Consider the following 14,993-nt stretch of genomic DNA (forward strand, 5'->3'; position numbering starts at 1 on the left):
AGCCCTCATGGCCAGGAGCTTGTGATCGACCTACCCCATGGTGACTCCCCTCCCCACCCCTATCTCACTGCCCCCTCTCTCTCCTTTGTGGTCTTTGTCTCTGACCCCAAGCCTGGAAACCCGCCTACCTCTCTTCTGCCCAGGTACAGGCTGTAGATATCTTTATTCAACCTCTAGTTTAAAATTAAGGCACAAGCTTTGCCCAACAAAAGCTGCTGTACCTGAGAATCCACTCATCTTGAGGCCACTAGGCCTTGGGATTCAGAATTTAGCATCACAAATTATAGCACAGAGCCACCCTCCAGCAACACTCTGGTCCCTGGCCAGGCCGGGCTCCTGAGCCCCACCAGGTGGTTATTCCGACCCCCCCTCTTACCCAGGGTGCACAGGGTCTGCTGAGCCTCTGCTAGGCTCTCCGTCCTTTTCTCCCGCAGGCTGGTGGAGGAGGTGAAGGAGCTGTGTGACGGACTGGAGTTAGAAAATGAGGACGTTTACATGGCCACCACCTTTAGGGACTTCATCCAGCTCCTAGTGAGGAAGCTGAGAGGAGAGGAGGACGCGGACGAGTGTGTCATTAACTATGTGAGTGCTGCCCTGGGCCTGCAGGCGACCATGACACCGCCAGGCACCTGAGCACCTGGAAGCCAGGAGCCTGACCCTCACCCTCCAGCTTCACCAGCCCCGATAACATTTCCCGCAGAAGATAATGCTGCCCAGTGCACAGAGTATGGGAGAGTCCTACATTTCAAAGCTCTAGAGGGGCAGGAGAGGAGAGGCTTCTGTTCCCCGTGAGGAGGGCAGTCGACCCTGCGTGTTCTGCTCGTGCAAGGGGAGGTGCCACAGTGACTATAAATCCATTTACGAGAACATTCCTGAACAGTTTCCCTTAGGGCAGATGGCCAGTCTGCCATCCCCAGAGGAGGGGATTCTGGGTATTTTGTTCACCTCACATGTTTTGGAACAAATCTGGAGAAGTACAGGTGGCCAGGGTGGACTCCGGGTCGCCCGTAGGATAGTGGACGAGTAGCCAGTGGACAGACTTGAGGACGGGCTGGTGTTCCTGGGAATCCTGGGTTCAGGGTGAAGAAGTTCATGGAGGACTGTCAGGCAGCATGTCTGAGAGTAAAAGGACCTTGCCGCCCATAGCGAGCTGCCACCAAGAGTCCCCCACCCAGCCCCGTGTCTCCTGAGGAGCTGGCAGACCCGGGGCTCCAGCCCTGGCACTCTGCCTGAGTCTGTGCACCTTGACCCTCCTTACCACCCAGGGGCCCCACTAGGGCAGTTCCCGGAACCCCAGCCTTTGTGTGGTTATACGTCCATGTGTGTGTGTGTCTGGGCATGTCACATCCGCCTGTGAGGCTCTGGGCAGGTCACATCCGCCTGTGAGTCCCTGGGCATTCATGTGACACCGATGCCTGTGTGTGAGCGACCCACTGTAACTGAGCCTTCCTTCCCAGGTGGAAAAGGCAGTGAACAAGCGGACTCTCCAGATGCCCTACCAGCTCTTCATAGGCGGCGAGTTTGTGGATGCCGAGGGCGCCAAGACCTACAGTACCATCAACCCGACGGACGGAAGTGTGAGCAGGCCGCATCCCCTCCTTTCTACCCACCTCCAACCTGCCTGCTAGGGACAGCGGCTGGGCCTGGGCCTGGATGGGTGTGTCTTTATTGCAGACATGCAAGGGTTCCACCCTAGGCCCCAGGAGTGGTCCATGAAGAGAGGAGTGAGAAGGGGCAGGAAGGCACTGAGGAGCCAGAATCTTCTTTATAGAGCAAGGATGCTTAAGATCCATTGCTCCCCTCCCTGCTGCAGCCATCTTCCTCAGCAAGTCTTCCTCAAACAGAAGTCTGTGTGTGCCAAACTTTCTTGACCGTGAATCTCTCATGTCATGCCCAGGGCACATGATCACACAGGAGGGTCTCCAAGAAAAGACCCAGCACGGGGATGAGCTTCCGTCCTCAGGGACCCACTCAGTCCACAGAAAATAGAGAAACTTAGAGTGGGCCATCTAGGGGAAGGTGACAAGATGAAGTCCAAGGGGCTGGCAGGATGGGAGGTGCCCTCAGGATGACAACCCTGCAAGTGTAACATGCATGGAGCTGCCGGCCAGCCTGGGGCCTTGGGTGGGACGGGCAAGGCTGTCCATTGCAGCCTACAAGGAGATGCTGGTCTCGAGTCTCTGCCCAGCCCCGTGGTTCCCACAGGACCTGTCAGGCCAGAAATGGGTCTGGGACACGGATATAGGCTTTCTGGCTCAGCTCATGAGCCTCTGGATCTCAGCTGCCACTGTGGCCAGCACTAGGCTGCCTGTGTCCCTCACGTGCTGCTGGGCTGTCAGTCCCTTCAGGCTCCGTGGGAATGTGAGAGGGATGTGCAGAGACCTCGAGCCCCGCCCTCCTTTGCTGTCTAATTCCTCCCTGTCCACCAGTGGCAGAACTTTCCCTCTGTGCCTGCCTCTGAGTGGCCTCAGGGGGAGCCAGGGAGCCAGGGAAGGCTGTCATGACTATCTTTTCCACAGGTCATCTGCCAGGTGTCCCTGGCTCAAGTGAGTGATGTCGACAAGGCGGTGGCAGCAGCGAAGGAGGCCTTTGAGAACGGACTGTGGGGAAAAATAAACGCACGTGACCGGGGCCGGCTCCTGTACAGGTGAGAATTATGAATCACCTGCTGCCCTCAGCACCCTCAGCTGGGAGCAGGGGCAGGATGGGACCCCTATAGAGGGCTCTATACCTGGGGTCCCCACAGTGGGAAATGGCCTGGGCACTGTAGCATAAGGCTTAGAAGATGTCTTGCAGAAAGTTTGGAAAGGCAGGGGAGGTGTCCTCTGCTAGCTGTGACCTTAGAGGAAAGGTGGTGGGGACAGTGAGAAGCGGCAGAGGTGAGAGTGTGCTCCAGAGGGGCCACAGGCTGAGAGCCTGAGAGTCATGGCTCAGGTGTCAACCAGCAGGGACTCCAGGATCCGCCTCAGAGGACAACAAACGGGAGGTGTGGCTGGCCCTGCTTGTCACAGCTCAGCCTGGCTGGACCTCCTGGTGTCATGTCTTCATCTTTCAGGACTTTTAAAAACTATTATAGTTATAATGTGTGGTGTGTGTGTGTGTATGTATGTGTGTGTGTGTATGTGGTATGTATGTATGTGGGGGGTGTTTGTGGTTTATGTGTGATGTGTAATGTTATAATTAAAACTGTTATAATTATAGTGTCTGGTCTATGGTTTGTGTGTGTGTGTGTGTGTGTGTGTGTGTGTGTGTGTGTGTGTGTTATGAACTGGGTGTATATGTATGTGGTATGTGTGTATATGTATACATTATGTATGTGAGAGTGATGTTTGTGGTGTATGTGTGATGTGTATGGGAGTGTGTGTATGTGGTGTGAGGTGTTTATGTGTGTGTGACGTGTATGTGTGTGGTATGTATGTGGTATGTGTATCTATGTGTGTGTGTGTGTGTGTGTGTGTGTGTGTGTGTGTGTGTAAGTTAGAGAACAGCTTTCCTAAGTCAGTTCTCTCTTCCCATTGTGGGATCCAGGTCTCAAACTCAGGTTGTCAGGTTTGCATAAAAAGGGCTTTTAGTCACTGAGTCTCTTGCTAGACCACATCTTTCTCAAAGTAATGTGTTTTAGTAAGAGGAAGGGGCCTCCCCCTGTAGTACAAGCCAACAGTCTTGGATTTCTGGTTGCTTGAGTTTGTGACCGAAGGTTGCAGCTCTAAAGGAGCCTAGATGAATGAAACCCTGTGCCTCTAGAGCCTGGGCCACGGTGTGGGGACACAGCAGCCCCCCTTGTAGATGTGAAACTTAGCTCTCCTTTCCAAAGTGGCAAGAACACTCGAGCTAACTGGCATGCTCATGGCTGGGAACTGCAGGTCCAGATCGCCCCAAATAACATGTTCCGACATTAAAGCAGTTCCATACAATTTAAAAAATGTTGTGTATGTATATATATTCTGTGCATGTGTGTTAGTGTATGCGCTTATTCATGTGTGTGACATGTGCATGGGTGGAAATTAGAGCAACCCAAAGGGTCAGTCCCAGTCTCCCACCTTGTTTGAGACAGGGTCTCTTGTCATTTCCTAGTTGCATAAGCCACGCTAGCTGGCCCTCCGGCTTCAGGGAGCTCCCGTTTCTGCCCCCCACCTCACCGCAGGCATGCTGGGAGAGTGCCTTATGTGGATTCTGGGGATCCTGACTCAGTTCCTCACACTTGCAGGGCGAGTACTTTAAGCACTGAGCCCTTCAGAAGGCTTTACAGGCACACCACAACAGAGAGCCATACTTCACGGCATTTGAAAGATGCAGAATAGAGTCAGACACATGGCTCAGCTGTTTAGAGCACATGCTGCTCTTGCAGAGGACTCGAGTTCGGTTCCCAGCACCCACATGGCAGCTCACAACCCCTGCAACTCCAATTCCAGGTGGTCTGATCCCCTCTGTTGTCCTCTGAGGGCCCTGAACATAACATGGCACACATACAGTCCTGCAGACAAACACAAATAAAATAAAAATAAGTAAGTCTTAAAAAAAAAAAAAACCCTCACAGCAGTAGAAACATCAGGCTAAGGAGGGCACAGCAAAGTGGGGGAATCTCTGCTGTAAGTCTCAGATGCTCTCTGATTACATCCCTAGCTTCGGGGTTGGTGGGAGTTAGAGGTCTGATAAATCCAGACATTTCAAAAGGTACCTGAGAGTCACGGAGTTGTTAGTTCAGAGACAGAGGTGGGCAGTGAATGCCTAACGAGGGGACCAAAACTAATCTGTGAGAATTTGGCTTGGGATCTGCATCATCCCAACCCTCCACCATCATACCTTCTACTCAGTCAGTCTGCCTTGGAAAATCTTTAATCAGGCATGGTCGCCACCCCACCCCCTCAGCTTCAGCTCACACTCTGAACTGGGGAGTGAGATTCCCAGAAGCAGGAGGTAATGGGCAGATGAGCCAAACAGACTCAGAGGAAGCCAGTAGAGTCTGCTTGGCTTTCTTCCTCAGTGTCCCAGAGGACCCTCAGCACTGTGGAGGGCAACCCACCACACATAGATTGTGGCTGTGTCCTCAGTGAAGAGGGAAACGATGTGGGTGTCCTGGGGGCGGGCCATACAGTCCTTCTGAAGAAGTGGAGCTCAGTTAGATGCAGGCCTACCAGGGTTTGTCTGGTGACTGGCAGGAAAGTGGGGTCCTGCAGTATGAATGGTGGTTTCACCTGCTTCTGAAGCCAGATACTCCAGGTGACACCGCAGCAGGGAACCAGAGGGGGGCCCTTTGCTGCACGCAAATAGTCCAGACTGGGGAGTTAGCCATACAAGGCTGAGGTCAGCCATGCACTGCCTGCTGAGGTGTCCAGACTCCACTAAGGAGCCATAGAGTTTAGGAAAGAGTCAGTTACTGACCCAGGGTTCCCAGACCTGCCAATGGCCTCAGCGGTGCCACCCCAGACTCCCTTGGGCCTTAAACTGGAAGCAAATTCCATAAGATGATCTGCTGCCACCTAGTGGCCACTGTTATAGTTATAATAACCCCAGCTAGCTTACCCTAACAGAGACTGTGGCAAGCACATCTCTAAGGGGCACTGCCATGTGTGCCCTTGATGGTTGTGCTTAGGTCAGCTCAGCTCAGCCCACCTGGGGAGGACAGGACAGTCTTTCTGAAGAAGTAGCCACAGAGTGACCCTGGATTAGTGCCATGACCCTGGGTCACCTGAGTAACAGGCAAAACCAGCAAGAAGCAGCTGGAAGCTGGAGCCCTGAAATGACCTTGGCATGGGACCTGCGGGCAGCCCAGTCACTCATAGACTGTGGCTGGGTTCTCAGTGAAGAGGGAAATGATGGGGTGTCCTGGGGGTGGGCACTGACTTTGTCTAGAGGAGGTGGAGCCTGTGCAGAGAGGGGCAGGGTAGGAACTGACCAGTCAGCTTCAGTCAAACTTTATGACTTGGACCCAGATACCTCTGCAAGGCTGAGGCCTGCTCCCTTAGCAGCAGACCCTCCTGTCGGTGAGGGGACGCCATTACTAACTCCAGGCTGCTCACAGTCGCTCAGAAGCAGAGCAGGGTAACCAGATGCTGATGAGAGCAGATTCACAGTTGCCTGAGAAGCGCGCGTGCGCACACAAACACACACACACACACACACACACACACACACACACACATCTCTCCTACTTACAGGGCTGGGACCACCTCTTGACCTCCAGATCTCAGCCTCAGGAACATGACTCCTGGACTGAGCTGGCCATCAGGTTGGATGCAATTTCTCTCTTTTGGAGCTATCCAAAACCAGAAAGAGTAGCCGAGGACATTGGCCTCTCTGCTATCAGCCATAGGCAGGTGAACACCTCTTCAGGATAACTTCATGAGGACATTGTAAAGTTGTCAATCCATGGGTCTTCCAGGAAGGAAGGAAGAGGAAAGGAGGGGACAGAGGATGTCATTCTCACATCCATCCAGGAAGAGAAACTGATTGTCTCATCTTACAGATGAGAACAGTGAGGCCAGAGCATCTTAGTGACAGTTCTGGGCGTGAAGGGCAGATTCCCTGACTCCTTAAGGAATGGCATTGAAAGAGCAGGCAAGACAGTGCCAGGCCTAAGCCAGTTTCCTTCCCTCCCTGCTGTTCCAGGTTGGCAGATCTCATGGAACAGCACCAGGAAGAGCTAGCCACCATTGAGGCCCTGGATGCAGGTGCCGTCTACACGCTGGCCCTGAAGACGCACGTGGGCATGTCCATCCAGACCTTCCGATACTTCGCCGGCTGGTGTGATAAGATCCAGGTGGGGTGTGGGCTCCATCTCCTCCTGGGGAGGGTGGTGCCCTGCCAGGCACGCTGCCTAACAGTTACCGCAGCAGTGGGTTAGAACATTGGCAAATCAAGGTTCTGCAGGTGGGAGTCCAGCAAGCATGGTCAGCTTTGTGCCCGGGTCTCACAAGGGTGCCAGTCAGCTTCCTGGTGCAGTTAGAAATAGCTAGGGTGTCAACCTGTAGGATGAATGGATATGGTTTGGCTCATGGTTTGGACGGTACAACCTGCTGGCTCCATTGTTCTTAAGTCTGTGAACACACATTACAAGAGTGAGTGACAGCAAACCTGCTCACGTCACGACAGGTGAGTCTTACAGACGAGAAGACTGGAGTGTGAGGAGCTCCTTAAAGCACACCCCCAAGACCTAACCTCCACCACCCTCCCTCTTAAGAATTCCCCTACCTCCCAGCAATGCCCTTCTGGGTAACAAGCCATTCGCATGTAGGGCTTTGAGGGACACTCAAAACACAGCTATGACAAGTGCTTTTGATGGGTGGGCTTTATCCTAAGGCTCTGAGGTGGGCTTGTTCCCAGGGCCATTCAAGTGTTCCTGGAGTCCAGTTCTAGTGGTGTCAGGGCATGTGTCTGTGAGGGCTACAGGCAAGGGCCTCTCTCCACAATCCTCACAAGGCCTCCAGTACCCAGTGACAATGTCATTTGTGAGCTTTGGGTCTCTGCCTCTGACATATAACTGTGGAATGTCATTCTGGGGGTTCCTGTGGTGCCTCTAGGCCTTTGTAAAGTCCTCCCACCTCCTAAGGTCCTCTGTGAGAGGATAGATCTTGCATATACCTTGCCTTGGGATCAAGCACTCAGTCTTAAAAGGTTCCCCAGGGAGAGGAAGGCTCAAGGCTCCTCTCCTCCCCACTGGGGGCTGAGAACTAGGGAGCAAAGATGCCACATGAGAGGAGGGCCTCCATCACCACCACATCCTGCTTCCTTGTGACTTCTCTGGAGCCATCTCTTCCTGGGCCTCCCGGGCCCCCTCAGAACTAATGTCTCTAGGGGCACCATGGTCTCCTCCACGGGACTCCTCATCTTTTCTTTGCCCAGATATCAGAGCAAGAGGCCTTGTCCCTGACAGGGCTAGCCTGTCCAAGGGCTGTGCTGAAATGGAACTGTTGTCTTACTCCGCTGCTTATCCAACCCGATACCTCTGGACTCCTGCCAGGTCCCCGTCGAGTGTAAGCTGGTGGCTTTGGCCTCCTACCCAGCTCATCACGTGACAATCAGTACCTAAACAAGACCCTGTTTCTCCCGGGTCTCCTACAGGGGCTGGCTGACCAAGGATGGGAATCCCCCCAACCCTGGTGACGCTGCTCTGCTTCTTCTAGGGTGCCACCATCCCCATCAACCAGGCTAGACCCAACCGCAACCTGACCTTGACCAAGAAAGAACCTGTTGGGTGAGTGACAAGGCCCAGGTGTGCTGGTGTGTTCTGTGATACCACACGCCAGCCTGCAGTTTGCAGCATCCTCTACATATAGCCATGGATGGCTACGCCATTCATACCTCAAGCATGAATGCTCTGTCCAGCACCGCTGTGGTCGCTGTGTCATTATTTAAATGCACAGTAACGGTCAGTCAGAGCCATGACAGTAAAGAGGAGGGCTACATCCAAAATGGTTGCGAAGCAACTGTGTCCATACAAATGAGTCAGTGTTAGCCAGAGGAGAGAGCCAGCAGAATGTACCTATAATTAAAAGAGCAGATGGTTTGGCCTCCACCGTCAGACACTCCATAGCCAGATGGCCACCTGCGAACTGGGGAGACAGCCACTCAGTCTGAGAAGCTGGAAGGCTTGGAACAAGAGCGGCACATGGCCCATTCCAAGGCTGAAGGCCTGGCATCTCTCTGGAGAGGCGCTGCTGTGACTCGGTTCCAAGGCTGAAGAATCTGGAGTCTGATGTCATGGACAGTGCTGCTGGAGAATGGTGCACGTGAGCAGCTCTGTGTTCTGCTGATTGCTCCGTCCAGGCCCCCAGCCTAGTGGATGCTGCCACCCACATTCAGGGAGTGGCCTCCCTTCTCGGTTCCCAGATAGCCCGCAAAGTTAGAGCCAGGGTTAACCACAATGACAGAGCAGTGCAGAGCTCGGCAGGGCCAAAGCAAAGGCTGCAGGGCAAACCTGGTCACCTAGCCTCACCCACAGAGGGCCTCAGGGCACTGCGGAAAGGAGAAATCATGCAGGGATAGATATCCTAGTCACAGGCATTCGGAATTCTGAGTCACAGACATGGCGAATCTGTCACAGGTATATGGAGACTTAGGAGCCTGCATGTGGCCTGCATGTGACTCTCTAGGATCAGGGGCTCCAACAAAAACACTCAAACTGCCATGGTCTTAACACATTCTTCTGAATCTCTTAAATGGGAGGGAGGGAGGGAAGGAGGGAGAGAAGAATGGAGGAAGGGGGGATACTGTAGGGCAGCTGGTATCGTGGGTAAACCAAGGCAAGAGGCCTCCTACCAAGACCTGCATGGCTTAGGGATTGACCTAACTGGGGTAATGGGGACCTAAGAAATGACCACACACATACAGATGCTGAGATTGGGTGAGCCTTGTGCTTTGATGGACATGTGCCCATGGCAAACCAGAAACTTCGTGTATTTCTTTTATGTATCTGAATCTAGGAGGTGGGTTCATTATACACAGCTGAATAAGGGGACAGGCTTAGCTAATCTCAGTAGGAGACAGAATCTCTGTAGGGGAGCAGCCTCTGGCTGTAAATATCCTAGAGGAGGGAGCTGTAGTTGATATCTCTGCGTGCACTGTCAATATCTACGCACAACTAAGGCTGAGACACATGGCTACTGGGCCCTGTGGCTTCGGGCCTGTGGCTACACTGCAGCACAACAGAGTCACATAGCCCAGGAGGCTGCTCACCTCCAGGAGCCCTTCAGCACATGGGGACATGTGCGATCCAAGTTTGCATGCTGGTGGCTGCTGCCAGCCTTTGGCATTTCTTATAGAACTGTCACCCTGACCTCTGTCTCCATGACCATGTCCCATTCCCTTTGGGATTCTGGAGGTGTGGGTTTGGGGAGGGGACACAACTCACCCTACAGCAAGGGGACTCTTCTGACATCTTCCTTCTTTGGCTCTCCTAAAACCCCTGCTCTCCTAAAGGCTCTGCTGGGAACACCTGCTACCCACCCAGAGTCTCTGTTATACTGGGTGTATGTTGGACAGGCAGGTGCAGCCTCCTAACACTCATGTGTTCTACCACTCACAGGGTGATTGATGCACAGGTTCTCGATTGGCCTTTTCCCATGCAGGGACTGGCTAATACTTACCGTGCCTCCCTTGAGATGCCTCACAGCCCTCCTGTCAACTCTGCATGTGCTCTCTCAATACCTGGGCCCAACTAAGAAACCTCCTTTCTGGTTCCCTGATGGTAGTGATGGTGACACAGAAGAGCGGCAAAACCACACAGAATTAGGCTGCGGCCTGCATGCCTGCTGCCCACACACATCCCCCAAGTCTATGCTAACACTGGTGTGAATGTGAGGCTCACACAAAGAGCCAGATGTTCCCAAGGATGACTGACCTCACCAGGCCTCCACACCAGCATCTGTTCACTCTACCCACCTGTACCTCTCTTCCTCCCTAGAGAGCTCCCCTCAGACACTGACCTCCATCCCAGCCAGTCTGCATGGGGGCATGGGCTGCCTCAGTAGGACCATTGCCTTTCCTGGAAATCCTGGCTTTGACAGTGGCTGGAGTTGACAGGTCCACTCTGGACAGCCTGGCTGAGAAGGGACAAAGACCTTCTGCTTTTGTTTGCAGAGTCTGTGGCATTGTCATCCCCTGGAACTATCCCTTAATGATGCTCTCCTGGAAGACTGCAGCCTGCTTGGCTGCTGGGAACACCGTGGTGATCAAGCCTGCCCAGGTGAGTGCACACTCTCTGGACCAGGCTGTGTTCCATGAAGGGAATGGGGAACTTGCTCTCAGGAGACAAAGGTCCCTCGCCCACACCACACACTGAGGAGCTGGCCCTAAAAGGCCAGCTTACCATGATAGAGACACATGGGGGGTGGGGAAGATGGGAGCTAGTTGGCTAAGAAGACTGCAGCTACCAGTAATGGAGACCTGGAGATTGTGTTGACATATGCCACCACTCAGAGGACAGGGTTTCTACTGCCATTCTGCACCCACACCCTGGATCTTGTTTTCTGTCGCTTGCCTGTCCCATGTTCAGGGCAGGCCAGTGTTGTCAGTAATCTTAGTTCCTTGTCTCTCCTCTGGTTTCAGATACCAGAAGGCCTAGAACAGTGCTTCTCAACCTGTGGGTCACGGCTCCTTTAACAGTTGAGCAACCCTTTCACAAGGGTCTCTTATCACACATCCTTCGTACCAGATGTTTACATTATGATTCATAACAGTTGCAAAAGTATAGCTATGAAGTGGTAATGAAAGTAATTTTATGGTTTGGCATCACCAAAACATGAGGAACTGTATTAAAGGGATGCGCACTAGGAAGGTTGAGAACCACTGCCTAGGCGGAGGCAGTGTGGATAGTGAGACTGAGGGACCTTCCAGCCCTCAGCAAGGAACTACAGATGGTAAGAGAGGAGAGGTGGGGTTTCAGGGGCCACAGGTGACCTCCCAGGGACACTGACAGCACTGACAGCCTCAGTCTCACATGTGCGTGGGTCACCATTCATCCACTGCTCACCTCTTGCACAGGAAGGACTGGGCACAAGATGCCATCTTTAGGGTGGCAGGTGCCCAGGAGATGCTGCCTCTCGGGGGTATCTGAAGCACCTTAGTCTGGAGGCCAGCAGCACAAACCCAATGATGATTCTAGACTGCCAGAGCCACGCTCCCTCAGGATTTTAACACCTTTTTTTATTGTTGTTGTTTGGGTTTTTTTTTTCCCTTATTCCTCAAACTAAATACAGAAATAGAACAGCAATTGAGCAGTTAAAATTTCCACTTGTATTTTCTTTCTGGAAATACCTTTTCACAGTCATCTATTTTTGTTTAAGAAGATTGCAATTAGGCCAGAAAAACTGATAAGCTTGTTTTCTGAAAATAAAATATCAGAGGGAAAAAAAGATGGTTGGTCTGAGAAGTGGAGTGGCAGTTAGGAAGTTTGCTGCTATTCCAGGGGTCCCAAGCTCCCAGCACCCACCTCGGGCCACTGCCAAGTGTCCACAGTTACACACACACACACGCACACACACACACACACACACACACACACCCCACATATACCAAACACACACAAATACATACAAACACACATACATATGCACAGAAACACAAATACACAGAAAGATACACAGAGATACACACACCCATACACATGCACATACAGACACACACAAATACACAAACGCACATACACATACAAACACACACATACACAGATACACACACATACCACATACACCAAACATACACAAATACATACAAACACACATACATATGCACAGAAACACAAATACACAGAAACATACACAAACACAGATACACACACCCATACACATGCATATAAACACATGCACATACAGACACACAAATACACAAACACACATACACATACAAACACACACATACACAGATACACACACACACACACAGACACACACACACACATACACACACACACTCCAGCTATAGCAATCTCTTACCTGGCTCTTTCTGTTTCTTCTTTACTTTTTAAAAAAAAAAAATTTTTTTTAGAGTGTCTTCTTTCCCCAAGACTGGCTCCTACTTGCTATGTTGTTGAGAAAGATCCTTAGCTCCTCTTTCCAGCTACTGAGTGCAGTTTATTCTGTACTGAGGCTGGAGCCCCGGGCTATAGGCATCCTAGATAGGCCAGGGTTCCCCTAATACTACCTCCCCACCACACACACATGAGCCAGATCCCCGGAACTGCCTCACCTTGTTTTTTTCTAAGTTAATTATGTTTATTTGTTATTTTATTTATTCTTCTTATTATATTTATTTATATTATTTCTATTTACTTTTGTTTTTTGAGACAGGATCCCCCTGGCTGTCCTTGAAATCACTAACACATTCAACAAATTATCAGTTTGCATGTGCTAGCTTATTTGAGCTTGACAAAAATCCTCTGAGCTGGACCTTGACTTCCTGCCAAGTGGGTGCTGCTGGAGGGTCATGGTCATTGTTTTGGCTCGGGTCATCCTCGTCCTTGTCCAGAACACTTGGTCCTAACAAGGGCTGAGGTCCCAGAATTTCAGCCAAGGCACTGTGGGGTATGAAATGGCCGAAACTTGACTGGAAGAAACCACTGACCCAGCAGTTTTTAGAAATAGGGGGAGGAGTGGTTGGGAACTGGAAGGGCTGGAAAGTGACCTCCCTTTGGTTTCCAGAAACAGAACAATTCTCAAGAGTTACACATAGGCATGGATAGCTGGTTCCCAGAGCCCTTGTGCTCAGTATAATTCCACCAGAGTCCTCTTCCGTAGGCTGACACCTGCAGTTTTCTGAGCTGAAGCTGGTCTGCTGAGGGGCTAGTGAGGGTCACCTGGTTGGTGGAGCAGAACCACTGTGAATGGGCCTGCTAGCCTGCATCGAACACTGATGCTCCCTGCAGGGATAAGTTCAAACACACTGAGAAGACACGAGTGTGGGGTGGAAAGGGATCCAGGACTGGCTGACGAGCACCAGTGGGAGAGTTCCGCATACTGGGGGCTTCCAAGGTCTAATTCTCTCTGAGAGATGTTGGGGATGCTGGCTGTGTGGGCAATGCCTATGGTGACCGTGAACATGGCCTCCCTATGGTCTTCTGCTACCCCAGGCACTGCTGCTCCTTCTGCTTCAGAAAGCTAGTTTCTTGGGGTACAAAGAGTGACAGCTGTGAAGGGGGTCTGGATGCACTCTGCATCCGGATCCTCCACACTCAGACGCCTGCCCTGTTCTCTATTCAGGTGACCCCACTCACAGCCTTGAAGTTTGCAGAGCTGACACTGAAGGCTGGCATTCCCAAGGGTGTGGTCAACATCCTTCCAGGATCTGGTAAGGCCTGGGGTGAGAAAAGGGCTGGGGCTCAGAGCATCCAGGTACACACATGGCCCGAGCAGTGTGGGAAAGGCAGTGCCCATGACCAGCCTCTGGTGGAGAAGGCCCTACCCTGGGGAGACACAGTGGCTTGAAGGGTCATGACATTCAGATAACTCCTCAGATGCTTTCTGTTTTGTGTATGAATGTTCACTTTCGTGTATGTTATACAACAAGAGTGTGCAGTACCTATAGAGGCCCAAAGAGAGCGTTGGATCCCCTATGACTGGAGTTACAGATAATTGTAAGCCACCATGTAGGTGCTAGGAATCCTTTTGCTTTGAGACAAGGTCTCATTGTGTGTCCTAGCTAGCCTGGAGCTCACTAGTTAGCCAGCTCTATGAGCCATCGTGTGTTTTTTATTCTTCTTAGATCTTCTCTAGGACTCACCACTTACTCCTTATTTTGTGAAAATCTACTTTACAAACAGAAATGTTTTATGTAGCTCAAGACCTCCTTTTGTGCCTTTACCTTTTGTGTATATACAAATGTATCATCAGTGCAATTATGTGGCAACTAGTGTAGCTACTGATGCTACTTTGTATCATTTCTTGTCTGCTAATGAAGCTGGAAGGGGGGCTATCTTCTGCAGTTCTTATCTGTCCCCTCCTTCCTGGTCATGGTGGATCTGAGTCTGTCTGCCATCCACTTTCTCTGGTTTGCTCCGCCCCTTTGTTATTGGTGTCTAAGCTGTTACATTTCTACCTGTTTTAAGGTCAGCAATGAAACTGTACCGCTGCTTTTGTACTGTACAGGTTGCTTTTGAAATCAGTTAAAAGATGAAAGCGAAATGAAGTGTGTGCCGCAAGGCTTGAGTAGCCATATTCGTGGTTCGTGATGCCCCCTCGTGGATTCTGACCACTGTCAGGAATTCTAGATCACCTGCTTTCATCTCCGAGAACCTCCTTCAGTATTTCTTCTACTTGCCAAAATCTCTCAGTTGTCTGTGGGATGATGTCCTTATTTTCCTCCATTTTCTGAAGACCTACATGGCTTTCCTGTGTGTGAAACTGCTTTTTTGCTGTATTTTCAGTATTTTGCCCCGTATGCCATCCCATATTGTCCCACATGCTGTCCCTATGCCACCCCACATGCCTTCTTGGGTCACCCCGTGTGCCTTTACTCTCACATCATGTGCCTTCTGGCCTCTGGTTTCTGATGAGACATCT

General features: G+C 51.5%; 1 protein-coding gene across 1 annotated transcript in view; it reads left to right on the forward strand.

Moving 5' to 3' along the window:
* Window positions 1-14,993, forward strand: part of Aldh1l1 (aldehyde dehydrogenase 1 family member L1) — a 50,279-nt gene that overhangs the window by 20,215 nt on the left and 15,071 nt on the right. Inside the window, exons 10-16 of the mRNA XM_052174312.1 lie at window positions 435-582; window positions 1,458-1,577; window positions 2,520-2,647; window positions 6,610-6,760; window positions 8,124-8,194; window positions 10,579-10,684; window positions 13,695-13,782. Of these exons, the coding sequence (XP_052030272.1) occupies window positions 435-582; window positions 1,458-1,577; window positions 2,520-2,647; window positions 6,610-6,760; window positions 8,124-8,194; window positions 10,579-10,684; window positions 13,695-13,782 (812 nt within the window). The remainder of the gene's footprint in view (window positions 1-434; window positions 583-1,457; window positions 1,578-2,519; window positions 2,648-6,609; window positions 6,761-8,123; window positions 8,195-10,578; window positions 10,685-13,694; window positions 13,783-14,993) is intronic.

This window comes from Apodemus sylvaticus, chromosome 2 (genome assembly GCF_947179515.1).
Source record: "Apodemus sylvaticus chromosome 2, mApoSyl1.1, whole genome shotgun sequence".
Lineage (NCBI taxonomy): Eukaryota > Metazoa > Chordata > Mammalia > Rodentia > Muridae > Apodemus > Apodemus sylvaticus.